Source organism: Stereum hirsutum (assembly GCF_000264905.1).
Source record: "Stereum hirsutum FP-91666 SS1 unplaced genomic scaffold STEHIscaffold_9, whole genome shotgun sequence".
Classification (NCBI taxonomy): Eukaryota; Fungi; Basidiomycota; class Agaricomycetes; order Russulales; family Stereaceae; genus Stereum; species Stereum hirsutum.
The window spans coordinates 785,190-806,693 of NW_006763139.1; the positions used below are offsets into that span (position 1 = coordinate 785,190).

The 21,504-nt window shown below is 53.6% G+C and overlaps 7 protein-coding genes across 7 annotated transcripts; 4 read left to right on the top strand and 3 right to left on the bottom strand.

Annotated features, from left to right (window-relative positions):
* Positions 1–268: 268 nt before the first annotated feature.
* Positions 269–1,694, bottom strand: STEHIDRAFT_112001 (uncharacterized protein; the record flags this gene model as incomplete). Its single annotated transcript, XM_007305418.1, has 6 exons — positions 269–312; positions 341–461; positions 704–737; positions 861–935; positions 981–1,138; positions 1,407–1,694. 6 exons carry the CDS (start codon positions 1,692–1,694, stop codon positions 269–271), a joined length of 720 nt encoding a protein of 239 aa, XP_007305480.1.
* Positions 1,695–3,516: 1,822 nt separating this feature from the next.
* On the top strand, positions 3,517–9,175 carry STEHIDRAFT_158053 (uncharacterized protein; the record flags this gene model as incomplete). Its single annotated transcript, XM_007305419.1, has 14 exons — positions 3,517–3,643; positions 3,714–3,786; positions 3,884–4,639; positions 4,693–4,720; positions 5,355–5,362; positions 5,422–5,789; positions 5,863–6,332; positions 6,395–6,810; positions 6,870–6,995; positions 7,044–7,156; positions 7,216–7,725; positions 7,800–8,380; positions 8,451–9,082; positions 9,139–9,175. The coding sequence occupies 14 exons, from the start codon at positions 3,517–3,519 to the stop codon at positions 9,173–9,175; spliced, it is 4,245 nt and encodes a 1,414-aa protein (XP_007305481.1).
* Positions 9,176–9,358: 183 nt separating this feature from the next.
* STEHIDRAFT_112003 (uncharacterized protein) lies at positions 9,359–10,183 on the bottom strand (the record flags this gene model as incomplete). Its single annotated transcript, XM_007305420.1, has 4 exons — positions 9,359–9,404; positions 9,506–9,904; positions 9,966–10,097; positions 10,155–10,183. 4 exons carry the CDS (start codon positions 10,181–10,183, stop codon positions 9,359–9,361), a joined length of 606 nt encoding a protein of 201 aa, XP_007305482.1.
* Positions 10,184–12,523: 2,340 nt separating this feature from the next.
* Positions 12,524–12,970, top strand: STEHIDRAFT_41510 (uncharacterized protein; the record flags this gene model as incomplete). Its single annotated transcript, XM_007305126.1, has 1 exon — positions 12,524–12,970. A coding segment is annotated over one exon (447 nt), but the record flags the coding sequence as incomplete, so codon positions are not given.
* A 1,062-nt stretch (positions 12,971–14,032) lies between these two features.
* On the top strand, positions 14,033–17,411 carry STEHIDRAFT_59276 (uncharacterized protein; the record flags this gene model as incomplete). Its single annotated transcript, XM_007305137.1, has 10 exons — positions 14,033–14,218; positions 14,278–14,649; positions 14,708–14,901; positions 14,958–15,120; positions 15,183–15,331; positions 15,396–15,799; positions 15,847–16,041; positions 16,109–16,238; positions 16,294–17,009; positions 17,101–17,411. Coding segments are annotated over 10 exons (2,820 nt in total), but the record flags the coding sequence as incomplete, so codon positions are not given.
* Positions 17,412–17,707: 296 nt separating this feature from the next.
* STEHIDRAFT_158057 (uncharacterized protein) lies at positions 17,708–18,471 on the bottom strand (the record flags this gene model as incomplete). Its single annotated transcript, XM_007305421.1, has 3 exons — positions 17,708–17,872; positions 17,928–18,017; positions 18,082–18,471. The coding sequence occupies 3 exons, from the start codon at positions 18,469–18,471 to the stop codon at positions 17,708–17,710; spliced, it is 645 nt and encodes a 214-aa protein (XP_007305483.1).
* An 861-nt stretch (positions 18,472–19,332) lies between these two features.
* STEHIDRAFT_158058 (uncharacterized protein) lies at positions 19,333–20,975 on the top strand (the record flags this gene model as incomplete). Its single annotated transcript, XM_007305422.1, has 4 exons — positions 19,333–19,902; positions 19,972–20,236; positions 20,301–20,695; positions 20,757–20,975. The coding sequence occupies 4 exons, from the start codon at positions 19,333–19,335 to the stop codon at positions 20,973–20,975; spliced, it is 1,449 nt and encodes a 482-aa protein (XP_007305484.1).
* Between the last annotated feature and the right edge of the window lie 529 nt (positions 20,976–21,504).

A 21,504-nucleotide genomic window follows, 5' to 3' on the forward strand; every position in this document is an offset into this window, starting at 1 on the left:
TGCCCGAGAGTTCACAGGGAGGCAGGGACACATGTCACTCTTTCATCTCTTGTGTCGGAATTTTTGGAGGCAGGATTATAAGCCCTTATAAGGAATTTAAGCCATTTCAGGCTGGCCACGTCTGGTAATGATTACCAGGTGGGATAAATCACATTGTAAGCCACCTTATAAGCGAGGGGCCAATCAAAATCTTAATATATATTATGCCATGCACACCTAGCAATAAGTAGGCTGCGAAAAATATGTGTATTCTTTTTTCAAGCATACCTTATTTTTTACGACCTTCAATGCCCTGTTCTACCAGTTCTAGTGCTGTAATATTAGTCCAACAGCTAAACACCTACTAGGTGTTGGTCGGGCTCGGGCCGGGTTTGGATGGGCTCAGGCCTCACAAAAGGTGAGCCCGAGCCCGCCGTGAGGGCTTGGGCCGGGTACGGGTCGGGCTTGGGCTCAGGCCCAGGCTTTATACAGTATATCATGCAAGGAATGAATTATAGCGTGAAGGTGAAGAAGGTGTTTGAATAATTAGGTGGAGGAAGTGAGGGGGGAGCGAGGGAGAGATGGGATCCGAGTGTACTGTACTTTTACGGGCTATCGTTCCATTTCAAATCCCCGGATGTTGCCGAATTCTGACGTCACGTCTGTCTCCTCGTTCCATTGGCGGACGGGACAGGGGACAGTGTTCCAAGGTAAGCTCGAATACTTTACAGGTCTGCGACTCGGTGACACAAGACTTCCTGTATGTGCAGGAAGTCAAGTCGTGAATATGATACATTTCATCTCTCCTCGAGTCATGCAGTGTTCATCCATCGTGCCAGCGGATACACCCTGTTCAAGTTGAGCTCATGCCCAAGTCGTACCATCTCCTGGACTCCTCCTTATTGTTCTGAACTGTCCGAGTCAACCCGAGCACCCTGAAACAATTCAGGCTACCTCTGTGTAACCAATATCTCATGTTGTTCAAGAATCTCCTTCCTCACGAGGCCTTCATCTTGATATTGTGGCCCTCACTCTCTGCCACCCTAGTAACCGGTTCAGGGCTGCTTCGCTTTCTATCTCCATCCATGCCGTGTCTCGAAAACACGACATTGGGATCTGATTTAGTGGAATCACGCTGGGCATGCGTCGGTGCAACGTGCTGGATACAAAAGGAGGTCAAGTATTTTCCTCGAGTCGCTGTGCGAACAATTTTCGAACACCCTCTGCAACGTCTAATCCCGCTTGCTAGCATGTCGCAACCTATCTCTCTCGATGACTCTGACTCTTTCTCACTCCATAACAAAATACCTCCTAATTTCAAGACCTTGCTTGTCGACTCTGACCTTGTTGTTAACTGCTTCATGGCCCGTGACCTTCCCCCCATCGCATTGTCTCCTCCTTTCCCCATCACATCAGAGTTCTCTCACATCTTCTCGATTACTCCACCGGATGCCGGTCTGACGCCCGACATCCTGATGTCCATTCCCATACCTCCACGCCCGTTTCTTACCAAGTTGGCGAGCATGCTGCCCTGCGAATGGAAGAAGGGTGTACAGAGTATTCGAGGCCTTTCTCCGAGACAATATCTTCCGCTTTGGGTCATCATAGACTTCTGGCTCACCAATATCCTTCCCGCTGTAGAGGCCCAGATTGCATGGACCGATGCTACCGCTTGGCGCGACAAGAATATCTTCTCTAAATCCTTCCCCACTCATCTTTCCCACATTCTGTTATGGACACTTTTTCTTCTTTGTTACTTCGTGTATCTTTTCCTTTTCTTTTCCTTTACCGCGTTCCTAGTAAGGCGACACACACCCGGACTTCGGCTCGATCCTTTCTTACTAAAATCCCTTTAAAAACCTTTCTACAAACATATCTCTTTCTCTTATGGACACGTATACTTACCTCGGACACATACGATAGTTGACTGGACACGTAGGAGGAGTGCGGACACGTTACTTCTGTCTGACACAGACTATCTTGGCGTGGCTTGACTCTGGCTCGGCGAAGCAGACGAACTCTTAGGCTGATGTGGCGGACCTAGATGACGTGGCGATTCACACGGACTTGTATTAGTATAAATATCGGACCTTGGTAGTCGAGATTCTCCAACCTGTTCACTTGTATCGTACCTACAGTGTTTCAGTTGAATTCACCAGAATTCTCACCACAGGATGTGCTATCTTTGTAAATAACTGCGGTAGTCACCGCTGCCACCTTTACAAATGATCTCCCTATAAGGATGGCCCTCTAGGATGGGAGCTTTGTAAATGTTGTCGGGCACCTCGTCGGCTTCGGTGCGCTCCGTTGTCGGCCCCATATATGCGGCGATGCTCGTTGGGACCGACCGGGCTCATCCGTAACGTTCCGCTCGTCCCTTATATGGGGCCGCTGTCGCGTGCGACCGTGGAATCCGGACCGCATCACCCGCTCACTTCCACGCTCACGCGCCGCCGCCTTCCTCCCGCCTTCCTCCCGCCTTCCTCCCGCCTTTCTCGTCGGCTACTGCGTGCTCGTCTTCTCGGGGCCATCGTCGTCGTGATCATCGGCAACGCCGATGATCACGACGACCTCCTGTTCTCACCCCTGTTCAGCTTGCGCGATCGCGAACTCAACATGCTTATCACCATGTCCGCGTACCCGCTGGCGCCTGTCTCGCTTCCTCCGCCGTTGTCATATTCGAGGTCGTCGACGGCGACGACGAGCCTTTCAAGGTGCGCCCCCTCCCCTTTCTTTCTTTCTTATTTGTACTCACTACCCGCGCTCGTGTTTAGCTCGGGCTGTCACCATTTGACTGCGCTCGTTGTCGCGTCCGCGTACCCACGGGGGCTCCCCCGTTCGCTCCATCGTCGCCAGCGGCGACGACGAGCCTTTGCAGGTGCGCTTCCTTCCGTTTATCTCCCGTTTATTTGTACTCACCGTGTTCAATTCGCGCTGTCACCATTTGACTGCGCACATTACCGCGTCCGCGCACTCACTTGCGCCCTCCCTATTCCCTCCGTCACCTTCGTCGTTGTCGTTTCGTACGACAACAAACTCCTTCAAGTGCGTACCCTCCGCTTTATTTCTGTTTTATTTGCACTCACTGTTCTTTCCCCTTAGCTCGTCGGATGCAGTCCCGTGTGCTCTTGCGCCGTCCCCGACACGCGCGCCTCGGCCCAGTGCTATTCTATCGATGCCCGCTCTTTGCTTCAGTGCGTGTCTTTTTCATCCCTCTTTCCATTCCTTTTCCTTTCTCCTTCGCGTCTGATTCTTTCGCTAGGCATGGAGCAACGTTCCCATAGATGTTTTCTCTTCGCCATCGCGTTCGGCGGGGCGCTTCTCCGTCACCTTCCATTTTCCCACCAGCGGACACCACATGGTCAACGCAGCGTGCGTGGAGGACAAGAAGCTGGTCCTCACTTGCTCTTTTCGAGGCTAGCGGCTCGGGTATAAAACTTCCCAACAATTCCCGCTTCTCTCCGCCTCCTCTCTCCCCTCGACCACCACCATCAACCCACCCCCATCGCTCTCAACCTCGTCGCGCCCCCATTCTAAATGCCCGTCATCGATCTCTCTGGCCTCCACGCATCCCATCCACACGGCTACGATGTTTCGGTGAGGGTGAGGCCCCTGCCGCCCCCATCAGATCGCGCGACAGATTCACCCGCTGGCGGTGTCACTGGTATGTTTTGTTTCACCTATACTTTAGACTGCTACTGACTGTATAGCGTGTTTTCTTCGAGTGATTCTAGCTTCCTCACGTCGGCCTCCGGGTCGTTTGGACGTCGTTCAGCGCGCAGCGAACGCTGAGCGATCCTCTCCTCGGTAAGGGTTTCTCTTTCAATTTACGTCTCGCTTTCCGTAGCCCACGCTAATGTTCACTCTTTTTTCTTTATATCCATGTATTCTTCTCGGTGCATAGAGCAGGGGCTGTTGGCAGTGGCGATGGCGGAGCGCACGCTGAGATCGCCAGCGGCACCCGCGACGATCATACGTGGGCTCGGTCAGAAGTTGCCCCTCCGGCCTTCGACCCCCGTATACCCCACGACCCGCGCGATTGGGTCTTCCGGTCACCAGGCGAAAGCCCCGTGCGCACGGCACCTCCCACGATCCCATCGCCCTCTGTTCGCGCAAGCGAACTGCGTTCCCGACGCAGGTCGAACGCCTCCGACTCGTCTGACGTGTTATGGGCCGCTGTTGAAGACCTCAACATCGACGACCTCCCTGAGGACGCCGGCCTGAGTGCTTCGTCGGCCCCTTCGCAATCCGAAACCCACGGTCCTCCCAGCACCGCCCCTCACCTCACTCCTCATCGGCCTCGTGATGCTGTCTCCATGCCTCCATCGACTTCTAAACGTAATGATCCGTCAAGTACCACAACCGTCATCCGATCGCGTCACCCGAACCCAAAACCGACTCCGAAGCCCCTTCGCATCAATTCCGACGCACCGCGGTCCCCACCCCCGTCTCCCTTCCCCAGTGTTCCCTCCCCTCGGTCTCGAACTGCCCCTACGCCTGGCCCGTCGTCCAGCAGGCATCCGGTACCCCCGAGGTCTTATCCCGACCCCTTCATAGGGGAGCTTCCGCTGAGCGCTCGTTCCGATCGAATGTCGGACAGGAATCACCATAAGTGCTGGGTCGTCTTCGTTGGAATTCGCCCAGGGATCTATTATGTCTGGTTCGTTTTCCTCTTTCTCTCTCTTGGCATCATCGGACTCATGTTCAAACTAGGGAAGAGGCCGAACAGCAGATCTTGAAGGTACCGAAGTGTAGTCATAAGTCGTTCAACAACATCAACGACGCAATGCGTGTTTACCACGAGCGCGGGCGAACGGGAAGGGAGGGCGGTGTTCGAATTGCTATGCCGCCGGTCTGAACATCTTCCATTTCCCTTTCGCTACTTGACTATCTTCTCTACCTAACTATCTACTGTGTTGTTTGCTCCTGCTTTGTTCTTGGTTTTTTTTGTTTTCCTCTTGTTTTGTTTCCCGTCGTACTTGTGTCTAGCTGCTGGATTGTGTATCGGCGCCCAGGATTCGGCGCATCACTGGTAGTTAGAGTAGTTCCGTGATCTCGGCTATGCGCGCTTCCCGGTGGTTTTTCCTTCCTTCCAGATATGGTAATGCTGATCTCCGCGTCTTCCGATGTTCTCTCCGCTTCTTTTCTCCTTCCTACTTCTCCTACCTTGTTCGCTTTTCTTGTTTTCAATGCTACTTGTGGACCTTTTCTCCTGTATGTAGTCCTGTCAAGTATCTATGCTTGAATGGAAAAAGGATTTGCTCTTGTACATTTCAGAGTTTGTCCTGCAAGTCCTTGACGTAATATTTTCAAGATGAGCTAACTCCGGTAGCAATGGGCAAGAGATGTGTTTCAGTGTTTACATTAACTACAAGGGATATAGGTACGCGAATTTATTTCCGAACCAATAGCATGGGTGCAGTGTCCAAATCAATGCCGCAGGCTCCAACTCTCCAAGTTTACAAATCTTCTGTGGGACACTGAAGTCGACCTCTACAACCCCTACACTCTTGTCTCCACCAACTACTCCACAGGCCGCTACTTGACTATTCTCATCCTCATGTCCGGGAAACAGAACGCGAAACAGAGAAACAGGGCGCCCAAGGATGGTGCTTCTCGCCCTCCTGGACGTGCACCGCGTTTACCAGCCATTCAGATCGCATTCCTGGTTCGTCTCCTGCCTTACTACCTTGCGGAAGTTCGTGGGAGCGGGCGTACGGTCGCCACAAGGTTCTACAACAAAGTCAACAGGAGTTTCTTGATGTACTTCAAAAACTGGATGCCTCCGCCTCAGGCAGGCCAGCAACAGGGTAAGTCTTCTGTAATTCATCTCTAAGAACAACACGCGAAGGGTCTGCTCATTCACCACCACCCTGCGTCTAGCTCCCACCGAGAGCGGTGAGCCAAGTAATCCTGCAGGGTGTGACGCGCATAGCACAACGGACGCGCCGCCGAACCCCAACGCAGCGGTAGCTACCGTAGCGTCTGTCAGCCTTAGTGCATCTAACGACATAGCCAATTCTTCGTCCCATACGACCGATCCGCCAGCCGCTGATAGCCCCCCTGTCGCTGCTCCGAACGCTACGGGCAACAAGGACGATACTGCGACCGCGAACGTCAACGTCGTGGATGGCGAGTCGACGCATACCGCTGGAAGCATAAATGGTCCCGCACGCGCAGGAAATGCAGCCAACGCCCCCTCAGTTGCTCCACAAGCACCTTCGGCGACAGAGGAAAGCTCACCAGAACCCACCTCAGTCGACAGTTTTCCGGAGATTGACTTTAACGCCGACGATCAAGTTGACCCGAAAGACCTCTGGTGGACGAAGGAGATATGGGACCAGTCCCGATTAGTATGTGATCAGTTCAGATATTCGAGATTTTGAACACTCGCCGGATGCTAATTCGAGCGTAGCTCGTGATTGCTTACTTCCAGCATTACGGCGCCAAAGTTTCCAAGGGCAAAGGCGCCACGGACAGGGGCGACTGGGAACCTCTCTTGAAGCAGCTCCTTGAGCTTGTCGTCCCTGCTCCACGTCGCGCCCAGATTGTCCAATTCTACTCCGGCAGGCACTGGGACGATCGGATCGACGCGCAATTCCGGAACGATTGGGCGCAGCGGGCGGAGAAGCTGAGGGCGGAGGGGAAGGAAGTCCCATTGAAGCCTCCGGTAGATGAGAAGTTGCGGACGGCGTGTTGGTGCTGGGAGCGTGAGGACGAGGAGTTTAGGGAGACACTGACTAGACAGAGGGACGAGGAGTATGAGCGGGAGAAGGCAGAGTACGAATGCATGTTGCGTGTGAAGCAAGGGGAGGGAAAGACTTACGAATGGTCTGAGGTTCAATAGAATTGTCGTTTTGGATAGGCTGCTGATTGAATACGCGCGATAGGTCCCTCGGTGAAGCTTTCCAAGTCTTGCAACCGATGGCGGAGCTTCTCTCTCTGAAGTTCGGATTGGTGGTAAGTATATTTATGGGAGCACCGTTGGAAGCAGATGGAAGCGTACGATCCGTTGTGTAAGTCCCAATAATCTAGTCCAATTACCTGTCCTGACGTACACTCAGCGTTCACGAAGGCAAGACTCGCGGGGCTCTCCTAAAGACATGGCCTGAGTACGACTTGACCGGGGTTAACGCAGCACGAAGCACGTTCACGACGTTCGCAGATATATGCTTCTGTGAGTAGCACCCGTAGACAGTGAACAGTAAAAAAGTACTCAACCTGACCTTCCGACAGCTGCAAAAGACAAGGAACACCGCCGCGACGTTATGCGAGGCAAAGGCCCTCTGATCCAGTCGGAGGGAGAAGCGAGAATGGAGCAGCAAAACTCCAGCGGTGGTATACCAGAGCAAGATACCGCACAGTTATCCGGGGCATCCGTAGATGTACAGACGCATAGGGAGCAGCGAGGCGAAAGCGTCGACAGAGAGGACGAGGCCATGCAGCTCGTGAAAGAAACAGATTGGGAGAGAAGTTCGCTACACGTGGCATCGAGCGCTAATCAGTCCGGGAAAGAGCCGGAGTCGACTTCAGCGCCCGAACCCTCCCTCCTACCGCCGCATCCTCGTCCTCGTCCTCGTCCGCTTCCCCGCCTCTCCACGTCCCTCGTAGCTTTGACTCCTTCCTCTCCTACTGCATCAAACCCTACAGACTCCGTCCAGACAGGAGAGAAGACGGCCTCGCTCGATACAGGGGTGCCACTCTCCAAGAGTTTGGGTGGCACCCCATCCCCGGAGCAAAATACTGGTGCGCTCGCTTTCTACTGCGGTTCACTCCCTCGCTAACCATATTTCTCGAAACTTATGCTCTTATTTCCACAGAGGATACTGTACCGTCGATACCTTTGACCTCGACGGCCCCGGAAATCCCTCCCTCCGACTCAACCTCCGTTACTACCCACCTCGTCGATCTTGAACCACCCGCCGCTGCTGCATCCATCCCGACGACACGGTCTCCCGAAACAATTACGCTCAAACCTACGACATCCGAGCCCAATGTCCTGCCGGCCATACCCAATGCCCCGCCACCTCCTGGTTCAAATCCCAATGCGTGCGATCATACATCCAGGCCCGCTTCCCCTGGCCTCCCGGCCCCCGACTACTCCCCTTCCCGGATTCCACTCCCTCCTCCTCCTACACCAGACAGCGCGATCACGGACACCGCCTTGCCCCCGTCCGTTACCGAACCAGTACCCACTCTTGCTTCGCTCGCACCGCCGGCCCCGACCCGCTCCCAGTACGATACTCACCCGATCATGGCATGGGGAAACATCGACGACCAAGACCTCCAAAATTGGTGGGTCGACGGATATAAGTACTTCGCAACAGCAACGGTTCTGGGCCAGGAGTTTGAGTCCTTAACGAAGGATCTTTATCTCTTTGAGGAGAGCCAGGGATTTAAAGTGCGTCAAGTTCTCCTCTTCTTTGTTAGCTACATTATTCACGTTCTTTTGCTATCTCTGTTTTCTTCAGGCACCCTCCGTTTCTCTCGGCAAAGCTAATCTTCGCCACCCGTGCATATCGGAATGGTTCAAGAACCGCCGCGCCTGGAGAGAGTTCAACATTGGACCGCTCGATAAGTTCGAGAAGTCGTTCTGGTCTTGGTGGTGTGCCATACAGCCGTCTGGTCGCGCGTTCGGTGACGATGGCAAGCCAGATCGATACGCGGAGAGCGACGTTGATTGGGACAGCATCCGCTGTAACGGGAAGAGCGGCCTGGTGGTCGCGGTGGTTATGATCTGTTGGTGGGGTCTGAAGATGGAGGAAACCATGGTGCAGCCTCAGTATCTTATGGGCTGGCTGAAGGCCATTCAGGACGTACAGTGGGTTTTGTGGGAGCTGATTCGAACGGCGAGGGAAGGCGCGGGCGGTCGTTCTGCGGACAATGAGGACCGGGATATAGCCCGTACGAGCGCAGAGCCTAGTAGCTCCACAGCCCGCGAGGGTAAACGTATCACGCGGGCGAGAGAGGGTTCGGCTATGTCATCTCGTACGGCGGCTGCAGGTACTGATGCTCGGAAGCGAACATGGGGAGACGATGATGCATCTGGGCAGCAGCTGAGTGCCTGCCGGTCGAAGAGGTGCATATTTCTGCATAGTCCTTCGTGCGTCGCTCACCATTGCCAAATATCTTTTATCTAGGGCTAAACGCACAAACTAGCCTCGCCGACATCAGGCCTCGCGTCCTACATAATTAGTGCTCCTTTTGCGCGTTGCAGCATCGCTGCGCCCCCCCCTTTCTGAATCTTATGAATCTTCTATTCCTATCTTCATGTTACCTCTCTTTTTTCACGCGTCATAATCTCTCGAATAGAATTTGTTTTATGCATGATCCAGAACCTGCGGCATGGCATATGCAAGACGCAACGAGAAGTAATGAGTTATCCAACAAAGAATGAACCAGTGAAACCTGGTTTGCCGCCAAAGCTACCACCCGTAATGTGATCGGAACTCTCTGCGGTTCACACTAACAAGAGGAGGTGAGGCTTGTGACTCGGAGGACTAGGTAGAATACGGAAGCAACGCACCTGTGGCCTTCAAATATGAGAACGCTATCCTTCATTGCCGCCATGTAGGCTTGCTTGCCCTGCTTCAACAAGTCCACCGTCTGATGATACGCGGCGATCGTACGTCGATGGGAGTGGAGCATTCTCTGGAATTTTGAGTCGTCGAAGTGCCGGGAGTACTTGTCCACCGTCTTGATGTCCTGCTCAGCTTGCTGTACTTCCCACCGAAGAGTATCCTCCAGCTCACGTATGTAAGCCGAACGCGCCTGTTCCATATCTTGTGGGTCTGAAATGTTAAAGATAACACAAAGGCGTTCTCCGACAATCTCCCAAGCACATTCCTCGACCAAGGCCATGTCCGCATCTCGGTTTGGATCTCCATCATCCCAGACCTTCAAGGCGATCGGAGTGTTGTAAGTACTTCAGAAAGGACAAGTAAAGCAGTCAGAACATGCAAATAACAGATGACCGAAACACGCACCCAGATATGCCGTCGTATTCATTCTGTTTGCGAGCTAAGATAGCATCACGCTGAGCCCTTCCGATCTTGCGTCTACCCAGAGCTGAGACCAGGAAGTTACGGCGTGTGTGGCGAGAAGGTGCTTTCGATGGCCTAGATGAATGGTGAAGATTCAGTAAAACAGCTTTAGCCCAAGAACATGAACAGCACCTTGCGGTTGTGGTGTCTGCTTTAGCCATCGTGCAGGCCGTGGTGCGAGAGGTATGTTCGAATTCGGAGACTGCCGACAGAACTTGAAGGCGGTTCGAATTCGTGCTTGTTATATTCGAAGGTCGGCTTGTGGGTCAGGGAAGAAGATGAAATATATGATAGAACAGAGCAAGTGTGTAGAGCAGTGAGCACTCGGAGGATAAAAGAGCGCAACCGAGGGAGGACGATGACGCAAACCGTCACCAGTGCTCACATGAGGCGTACTCGACTTGAACTTACTGAGAACACGAACGGGTTTCCAGGACAGTCTCGAAATCATTTGGAATGTCCACACTGGACGCAAAACAAAAATGATTTTCGGTTTAGGGCTTACTTCAACATGACTCTCAAATTTTGCCGTGTTTTTTTTGTTCCACACCAAAGTTTCAATATGTCGTCGAAGAAAACGCAGGCGACTTTGGGGCGCGCGCCGCGGTCAGGGCGGAGTTTAAATTTAAATTACCTCAGTTCGATAGGGACGCATATTTGTTTTGTGTTTCACCCCTTCCTCCTTCCCCTCTACTACCATCTCGCTCTGGATACGGCCTGAGGTGAGTGCCCTAATCCGCGAATGTTTTTCTCTTATTCTTCCCCCCCATCATTTTGCCTTCTCTACTCTTGAGTACTCCCCTGCTCACCTACTGTAGGAGTAGACTTTCGGCTCCCTTAGGGTCGCAGGGGTTCATCTTGAGTCGCGTTTCGACGCGTTTATACGCGTTTTTTTTTATTGCCATGGTATCCCAAGCCTGTCTTTATTTTTTTTTACCCTTTGCTTATTTACTGCGACGCGTTATTGGTCCCTGACGCGTTCTTCCTAGCGGCGGCGAACCGAGAATGGAAAGAGTCGTAAGTGTGCTTGTCTGGTTTCTCTCCGACGTGTTCTCACTTTTTGCTCACTTAGAAACGGCAGCTTCGAGTCTTTACTCCTTGGCTCACCCCGGAGTCATTGAATGGACTCGTCACAGTCTCCGAGGACTTTTTCCTCGATCGCGCACTTCGCCAAGCTGCCGTTGTAGCCGACCGGACCAACGACAACGACAATGAAGACGCGTCGGTCGCTGTCGACTTCGATGACGACTTCGATGACGACTCCTTTGCATCCCCGTTGCTTGACGAGTCTCTATCTCCGTCCCCGTTCTCTTCGCCGCCTCCGCCTCCGCCCTCTTCACCATCGCCCCGCCACATTCCATCCGCTCCTGCCACAACCTCTTCGGCTACCTCTATTGCTTCCAGGATGTACTTCCTGGCAACTTCGTGCACAAGTGCTGTCTCTTTCTCTCGGCGAGCGCCCAGTGCCCCCTCTGATTCCTCCGGCATCCCCTCCGGCTCTTCCGGCATCCCCTCTCACTCTTCCGGCGGCCCATCTGACCCTTCCAGCACCCCTTCCAACTCCTCCGGCATCCAAGCCACTTCTTCACCGGCGGCCTCTCCGCACCCAAATCCAAAGGGTCGCAACCAACGCAAGACTCGAAAGCGCCGCAACCTGCGCCACGCTGCTTACCAAGAACATGCTGAATCTATGAGCCACCCCCTCACTCGAGGGCCTCTCACATTCTCCCAACGCCTGGTTGAGAAGTACAGCACTGTCAACATCGCGGACACCCTTAGCATGAGCTGGTTCTCAGTTTCGAGGCTTGCTCATGCCGTTGGCGCCTGGATTGGTCTTCGCGAATTCAAGGCGAGCAACGTGGGAGGCTGGACTGCTGAGAAGTTGGTGCAGGAATGTGGCTTTACTTTGGTTGAATGGGATGGAACGTATGTTTCTCTTTGCGTTAGGTTTCTTGACGAATGCTGATGTTCTGCAGAACGAACTTTGCTCTGGTGGATCGCCTAGGCAACATTGTGGCGCGTTGCCTCGGGTTTCCTGCGGACTCACGGTGGCAGACGGTCTGTAAAGGGGCGTGCGCGGCGATGGACAGGGCTCTCAAAGCCATGGGTGCGCCTCAGTGCGATCCTAATGGTAGGCGCGGCTGGTTCACGTCGTTGTTCACCGGCTTCTCGATGGGTGGTGGACAGCAGGTGCGTTTCTCATTCTTTTGCGTATTCTTACCATAAGCTCACCAAGTATTTGCATACTCAGTACCCCATGCCTATGGACATGAAGAGTCAGAAGAATGCCAGGGCGGTTGACCAATTGTGCAAGGATCCGAACATTCGGAAGATTGCACACTATGGCAGTAGTGAGTCTCCGCTGTAACCCCGGCTTGTCTGCACGCCGCTGAGCTTTCTCCGCAGCCGCTTATGCTTTCACGTCGCCGAAAGCCTTTAGGTTTCTTGACAACTGCCTCCTCGCCGTCGAAAGCATGATCGAGCTTCTCTGTCTTCCCTCCCTCTTTCGCCCATTCCCGTTCAGTGTCTTCGCCGCCGTCCATTTTAACCTCGGGAACAACGTAACCACGATATTACACCGCGATCACGCCAACATCATATTCGGCATGTGCGCTATTCATGCCCTAGGTCGGTACGATTACAAGAAAGGCGGACACCTCATCCTCTGGGACTGGAAGATTGTCATCGAGTTCCCGCCTGGCACCACCATCCTCATCCCCTCGGCAGCCATCGCTCACGGTAATACGCCGCTTGCGGACCCGGAGAACGAAGAACGAAAGTCCTTCACTCAGTATGTGCCCGGAGGGATTGTCCGATGGTGGAGCTATGGGTATCGGACGGAGGAGGAGGTAAAGGAGCAGGATCCAGCGGAGTGGCGGCGGCTCAAGAAGCAGGCGGATGAGCGCTGGAAGTCCGCGTGTGGAATGTTTTCGAAGGTCCACGAGCTTCATTCGGATATACTCGAACATCTTTACATTGTACCCGAGCCTGGCATGGAGGTGGTGGATATCGTAGAGGGCGGCGATGAGTGATAGAGTTGTTTTGTAGTATACTTATTTTCATTTATTGTTCATCTTGTGGCTTAGTTTACATTTACTCTAATTGCAATGTGTTCGTTCTTGAGGCCCGAGTGATAATTGAGTGCCGTCGAAAATGCCTAAGTGCCACACTGCGGCTTGTTGATCAAGTCACATGCACCGGAGCCGTATCAACGAGTGCCACTCACTCTCTTCAATCATACCACCTCATGCGCCAACGTCTATCGGTTCTCTTCGATCTCTTCAACTGTCGGGAACTTTGCTTTCTGGATAGATAGAATGTGCATACATTCCCCTCCACTGATTTGGTCATTTCCTCCGAAGATTGAGGATACATCGGGTCGAGAGAAGCCCGAGAAATCGTCGGGTTGAGAGATGACTGAGAATTTTTCGTATCGAGAAAGACCCGTCAAGGTATGTTGCTAGTTATTCTAAGGTATCTAGGTCTCTAATACGGTATATAAAGGTCAGTGTGCTCAACGGTCACCTTTAGATTCACCGCTACCCAATTTACCCTCCAGTACATCGTCTATAATGAGGCGCGCAGGCTCTCGCCGTAAGGCATATGACCCATCGACGAACACGTCTATCGAAACCACCAGGGCCTTCACACTATCAGCCTCCGAGGATATGCGCCGTTTTCGAGTTACCCAGGATCGTATCCCCGTTGCACCCCCTCTCCACGCCGCCGACTCATCAGCACAGGAACCGCTCGCGCCCACGTCGTACGCAGACGAACCCGACGATGACTATGAGGGCGACAGATTCGTCGAGGATCCCATCGACTCAGACGACGAGAGCACTCCACTGTGCGAAGTAGCGGAAGATGGACAGCTTGCCGAGCCGGAGAAGGATGAAGGCCGTCAGGAATGGACTGCACCAGGGGTGCGTGATCTCTCGGCCTCCGTCACACATATCTAGCTAATGCATCTTTAGGATAATCCGTTACAGACCTGGCACCCACACGTTCAAGAGTTCCTCGACGAGCTTTTGCGATTTGATGGGCGAGGGTATTGGGCCAAGGCGGGACCCTTGTGCCCTGTCTGCGGGTCTACATCTCCCTGTGTCATCCGGTGTGACGACTGTTTTGGACGAGTCCCTATGTGCGAGAGCTGTGCGCGACTTGCACATACATCCAATCCTTTGCATCGTATCAAGGTGCGCTCTCCGTTCATGCCTTCCAACTCACCGCTGACTTGACGATCGCATACTTACAGCGCTGGAATGGCCGTTATTTTGCTCTCGAACGTCTCTCGTCACTTGGAATTTTCATTCAGCTTGGCCCTCACATCCCCGGAACCGAATGCCCAACTCGCGCTGCGATCACGGACTTTGTCGTCGTTCACACGAACGGCATACACTCCATAACGGTCTGCGAGTGTAATTGTTCCTCAACTGACGCTCCTCGGTACACTCAACTCTTACGCGCTGGTATTTTCCCTGCCACGGTTTTGGATCCTCGCACTGGCGCAACGTTTGAGGCCCTGCGGCTCTTCCACCTCCTTTCCCTCCAAGGCAAATTGACGGGCTATGACTTCGTACGCGCCCTGGAGTTAGCCACTGACAACACCGGCCTAGTTGACCTCCCGGTGAGTCGTTCATCTCCGGGATACTAATCACCTGCAGCTTATCTTCCTTGCTGTGCAGTCTCGCCTCCGTCCTTTCATGGTAATGGTACGAGAGTGGCGCCACTTGAAAATGCTCAAGCGAGCAGGGCGTGGCCACGATCCTACCGGCGTTAGTGGCACCAAGCCTGGAAGCCTCGCCGTCATCTGTCCTGCCTGCCCGCACCCTGGAATCAATCTTCTTCCGGGTTGGGACGCCGTCCCGCCAAGAGACAGGTATGATCATCTTCGTTGTGACCGTATTTAGGCACTAACCCGAGCAAACAACTCAGGTGGCTTTACCGACTTATCCTTGCGATGGATGCCAACTTCCGTCTGAAGAACCGTCTTCGGTCCAGCGTTCGAGGAGATCCTTCACTCGGTTCTGGTTGGGCATACTTTGTGAACGACGGGGAGTATCGCGACCATATCATGCAATATGCAACGCAAGAAGAGGTGAGCCCTGAGAACTTGCATCGCCACCTTTGTATCTCCAGCTGAACTTTCTTATAATTAAGATTAGCACCTGTTCGGGCTTTGCGGCCCTCGCAAAAGCAAATAATAGGAACACCAAGGGCCTGCGTTCGACTGGCGTTGGTGCGGTGATATGTTCTCGCCACTCGTTCTGGAGGCCGAATGGGATCGGCGATCTGCAAAGGGGCGAACGGTAAGCGTCCCTATTTTTTATATCCCGTATTATCCAGCGCAGCTCACAAGGCCTGATTATCAAGTTTCTGTAATATGGACTTTATCTTCTGTGCCGCAACTTCGGGCATTCGAGCTGGCCAGGTTCTTCTCTCGTACGACATAGCTTGCCAATGGCGGATCCACTTCTTCGACCGACTCGCAGGGCTTCCTCCTCGTATACGATTCCGCCTCCCGCCTGATGCGATTCAGTTTGGGGTCCCCAAGTTCCACCTCCCGCCGCATGAACATCGATGTCAAGCCCCTCACTCAATGAACTACAAACCCGGGGTAGGCGAGACGGACGGAGAGTCGATCGAGCGGAACTGGGCTGGGTTAAATCCCGCTGCAGGCAGTACACGAGAGATGGGGCCGGGGTCACGCCACGACACGTTGGACGACCACTGTGGCCACTCTAATTGGCGAAAAGTGGTCACTTTAAGCTCGTCTGGTTCTTTTTCTTCGGGATTCGTGCTAACTCAATCACGATATCTTTAGGTACCCAGCTCTTACGGCGCCTGACGCACGCTTTGGCCGAAGGCAGAGAGCACATCGAGATCTTCGAGGAATTCACGCAAGATGTCGAGGCGTCGCATGCTCAGCAACTGGAAGATTGGACCACCGCAATCACCGCCTACGAGGAGAGGGAGATGGATCCAAACGACGAGAGCCCGTATGATGTCGCCGGAGAAGGTAAGGTTCTATTGAATAAGTGTATTTGGTCGTTGTTATTGATTTCACTCCTCCCTTTTCTTCTTAGAACTCACGCTTTCGGCGATCACCAAGCGACTCACGGAAGAGGAGGCCCAGCTGGTCAAGGCGCAGTCCACAAACATCATACCAGGCCGCCACTCTTTCCTTCTCTTAGGAATTTCGATTGAGGCCGACCAGTAAGTCATCGCGTACCTTCGTTCTGGCCAGCGTCCACTCACGACGTATCTACAGGCGAGCTCTAACTGAGCGTGCAAAGAGCGTCAACACGATAAGGCAAGACACAAAGTTCACTGACGATCAAACGTCCCTCCTCCGACGCTTGCAGCGTTTTCGCCATGAACAAAGCCAACACATGCCCCACGTCTCCGCTCTCATCAAGCCCGAGGACAACCCTTCAGCATCCAACCACAGCACCCGTGCACCGCAGTCCATCCACCTCTACATGCCCTCCGATATCCCTAGCGACCTTCGCCCTACCTACTGCGACCCCGCTCTGATCGAGATGGAGGCCGACATTCGCCTCGCTTGCTGTGCCGACCATGTGCAAGAGCTTCGGCGCCAGCTCCACCTCCGGGTTTATCTCAACAAGCTGAAGGTGAAGAATGTAACGGGACAACGGGGAAATACGCGGGCGAGGTCGATGCAGGATACGGTGGATGAGAAGGTTTCGGCGGCGGCATCTGCGTACAGGAAAGCACGGGCGGCTTATGCGGCCTTGAAGGGTACGGAGGGAGCGTGGGCGAAGAGATATCGAGTGCTGGAAGATCGGGACGTAGTAGGGTTGGGAGAGAGGGTTCAGACCGAGATCCAGAGGTTGGAGGAGGAGAGAACGAGGCGTTTGGTTCGCCACGGTCGCGCCGACATCCCAATCACGTCCGGTGAGAGCAGACGGAAGATCTCATGGCTTTGGTACACGGGTGCTCTGGATGATGAGGAGGAGATGGCGGGTATGGATGCTGCGTTGACGTCGGACATGAACGACGGTGAGTCTTTTCTTTTTGTAGTTGGCCATAATATGTCCTTACATTGTTCTGTAAGGCGTTCGGGTTGAGTGGTTGAAGGCGCGCGCGCGCGCGCAGAGATGGGAGGAGGAGATTCGCCTTCTCCTGGAGGAGATGAATCGCTCGCTGCGCACGTTCGAGAATCGTGAAGTGTGGTGGCGCGGTCAGATTGAGCGGACGGCGACGGAATGGGGGTTGCAGGAGGGCCTTCATGCCTACAGAGAGGAGCATGCTGATTTGTATAGGCAGCTTCATGAGTCATTCGCGAAGTCGTGGGCTCCCAAACAGCAGGTGGCTCGGCTTTTCCTTGCTCGCGCATCTGTGCTCGACCAGCAGAGGCTCGACTAATATGTACGTTTTGATTGTTTGTATCTTTTGCAATAAAGTTGCAGGCTTTTTTTATCCCTCGTATACGCCTCTTCGAACAAATCGCAAAGATGAATTTTTTTGAACGTGGGCCACACAAAACAAAACATCGACAGCAAAGCAAAACAAACAAATTATAGTCCGTGGGCAAGCAAACAAAGCATACGACAGCGCGGGGAAGTAGCGACGGCAATAGGAGAAAGAAAGAAATTGACGGAGCAGATCGTACGCGAAGTTAAAAGCCTCCCTAACCTCCACCCCGAAGACGCACGCAAGTTTTACAAGTACACCTGGGGTCTGAACTTCCCCATGGTATGGTTGTCGTCGCGACCGCTCCGCAATCCTTGTGGTCGATGGGGACGGCGGGGAGCTCTAAGGTCCGCGTTAGTAGTCGCGGACGGGGATGCAGTGGGCGGCGTACTTTGGAAATTTAAGAAGCTAGACTGTCAAAGAAAATAAGTAAGAGACCAAGAGAACAAAGAGGAAAATTGTACATACCTTGCCATCGGCTTGCACATGGGCGAAGATATGAATTCTGGTGTGAAACTTACGAGAGGCGCTGGGATCGATCGCGTCGAAGGGGTTGAACTGTAAAGGGGCGAAGAGTCAGTAATGGCCATATAGGCATGGAAGAAAAAACACGGATACGTACCTCCTTGGCGCGACGACGACTCGGGACATTGGAACTTGAAGCGAGAGCCACAGAAGAGGTTGAAGAGGGCGGTGGAGGGGAGGAAAGATGAAGGCGGCGTTCGATCTCCCGGGAACGAAGGAAAGGAGCGGCAGGGAGAGTAGACGGCGTGGGCGACGGGATCGGCGGTGATTTGGGCCGTGAGAGCTCACTGGCGGATGGCGTACCAGATAGTGGTGGCGATGAAGGCGGCCATGATGAGGGCGGTGAGGACCCCAAGGGCGAGGACGCCCTCGTCAGAGAAGCGCCAGGGGTTGCTACGGCGATCTCGACTATCGGCAGCGTGGAACGCGCGTCCGAGCTCGACGATCCCGACGAGCTCGTGGCCAGTGTGCGTACCGGCGGGGGCATTACCGTCGACGACGACGACGGTGCAAGAGGAAGTGAAAGAAGCTATTTTGGAAAGCGGGGTGATAGAGATGTTGATAGAGATGTTGATGGTGGTCAAGAAGAGAAGAACGCGCAAGCGCGCAACAGCGGGGGCGCCGCTGTGAGCGACGGCGCCAAAGAGAAGCAGGGCGCAACTGACCAGCCCAACGGGGAATACGGCGCGGGACGTCGTGGATAATGCCGGAGCCAATGGTGACGACGCCCGTGCCGGAAAGAACAGCAGAGCGGCACCGGATGATGAGCCGCGCAAGCCCGAAGTGAAGGTTTACAAAGGATGCGTGCTAAGAGGGCCCCTTATAGGGGAGAAGGTTTGTAAAGGTTCCAGCGGTGACTACCGCAGAACTTTACAAAGTTAGCACAGCTACGACTCGAATTCTCGATATCGTCTTGTGCGACCTCAAGACGATACCCCTCGAATCTCGACTACTGAAGAGCTTTACCATCAGAACCTCGAATCTACATCAGCTCTAGCAGGACGCCTGCCTCAGAAGAGGACGCCTCATCTGAACGAACTCGATCCTAGACCGGACGCCGCGTCTAGACGAACCGAGCCAGAACCCCGGATCCGGAACCTCCGAAGCCCCTCGCTGATCGCCCAAGCCGACGGCACCGAACGACTCAATCGTTCCCCGCTTCACGAAACCGACACCACCCTTAAGCCTAGCTTAAGCCCAGTCGTAACACATTCCTGCTGCACTCTCACGATTATGGTCCGTCATCGGATGGGATTCTTCTTTCGGTCCTTACTCGATCACTGGTACTCATGGCCTTCTCACTCTCTTCTCTGACGACGATCTTTCGGATGACATCGTCAACAAAGTCATGATCGTGCTGAAGCAGTGGGCAGAACACCCGTCTAGCCCCGCGGACAAGTCCATTCTCATCGAAGATTTCACCTTCTCATTCCCTTTCCTACTCTACTCTCAGAACGATCTCGCATGGGACGCCTTCGATTCTGACAAGCCGCACCAACTCAAACACATGCATAACGTCGCCAATCTCATTCGATCTGGCCATTATTCCTCGATCATCAATCCTCTTCACGCTTGCACTTCAAACCACTGGCTTGCCGCGAAGATCGATCTCCAGAATAAGCATTTGCTTGTTGGCGATTCTCTCGTTCGCCATTCAAGGCCGATTGATGTCTCGGACAAGGATTGGAAGGGCTATAACCGTCTGGCCAACAAACTCGGCGCCACCCTTGATTCGAAAGCTTACCAGCTTCCACACGAGGTTCAAGATGACGGTTATTCCTGTGGCGACGTCACATTCAATACCATCGAACATGCGGTTTTTCCGAATGTCGCACCATGGGATCCTATGTACAAGGCCGCTCTCCGTGCGGAGTGGGCCTTATTCTTAGTCACTCGTCCTGGCAGTTTCTTCTCGCTGGTGTGTACTATCCATAACTAACAGATCTCACGACCATTATCTGACTTCTCGTCTTTATGCATCGTTCAGGAGGACCTAGGACTGTCTGCCGATATCATTCAAGCCCGTCATGATGGTCGACGTCTTTCGCACCATGAGACTGTGTTTCGCCCTCTTTCTGCTCCGCGTTCACCACCCTCGCCCCCGGCTCCTATCGCTACTCGCTCATCATCCCCATCTGACTCAGTCACCTCTTCTGGCTCCTCTTTCATCTTTGTCGGTTCCGACGGCGACTCTGATGACAACGATGGAGACGATTCATTGGATGAGCTTTTCGGTGCTGTCTATGGCTTTGGTATGTGTCACATGTTCTTTATCATATTGGCATTCCAAACTGCTCACACACACGTCACCTACAGGAACCTCCCACACATCACCTTCATTCTCTCCGCTTCTGACTTCCCCTATCACCTCTATGCTCCCATCATCATCGCCTCCGCGATCTTCGCCAGAACTCGAACAACCTCACGATCTCAAACCAGTGCCACCTCAATTACAGCAACACAGCCTTCCTCGTCGTATCAATACAAAGGCCAGCCAGCAAACGCTCACCCAGTTCTTCAAGAAGGTCTCTCGTGAGGACGCTGAACGGGAACGGCTTGCAACAAGGGCCGAGCGTGAGGAGGAAGAGAGAGAGAGAAGAGAGTCCATCAGGCGCCAAGAGGCACTGCGAGCACTGCGTCGAGCAGAGCGAACAAGAGCGAAGAATCGGCTGCGGAAACAAGATTACCGGTGTCGGCAGAAGGAGAAGAAGGTTCGTTCTCCCTTTTACATCTATCACCCGTCTACATACTTATGTTTCTTGCTGTTGTTAGCGTCTAGAGAAGGAACACATCGAGGAGGAGCGCCTCGAGAAGGAGCACCTCAAGAAGGAGCGCCTCGAGAAGGAGCGGCTGGAGATGGGGCGCATTGAGAAGGAGCGGCTGGAGAAGGATCGATCAGCGACAGAGCGGGAGCTTGTCGATGCCATTGTCATTGCAAGCTACGCATCTACCTGGACGACTGACAAGTCAGTTGATGCTATCCAGGCGTAGATGTAAGCCATTTATAAAGGTACTGCTAGTAAGGATAGGATCCTTTACAAAGGTTCCTCTGGCCCAAGAATTATAAATGCCAGTACTGGGCTGGCTACTGGGGCGGCCGGGGGGTGATTCTGGGTGGCCGGGTGGCCCAGGGTGATGGGGTAGGGCGTACGGGGGTGGTCCTAGGGGTAGGGTAGGGGGTAGGGGATGGGGTAGGGGTGCTGGGGAATGGGTAGGGCGGGTAGGTAGGGCGTATATGGTGAAACGGGCTGGGTTATTTATGGATAAAATGGGGAATATGGGCAGGGATGATCGTAGGGTGAATAGGGATAGAACGGTGGCCGATAAAAATACGGAAAAATGGTAGAATAATAGTAGGGATGCTAGGGTGGGGATACTGGGTACCTGGGGGTAGATCAGCAGGGGAAACGGGGTGATCTGGGGGTATTTCGGTAACTTTGTGAGTTTTGTGAATTAGGACGAACGGATCGCATTGCCGGGTGTCATTTCGATGGAATTGACGTATAAACGTGAATTGTGG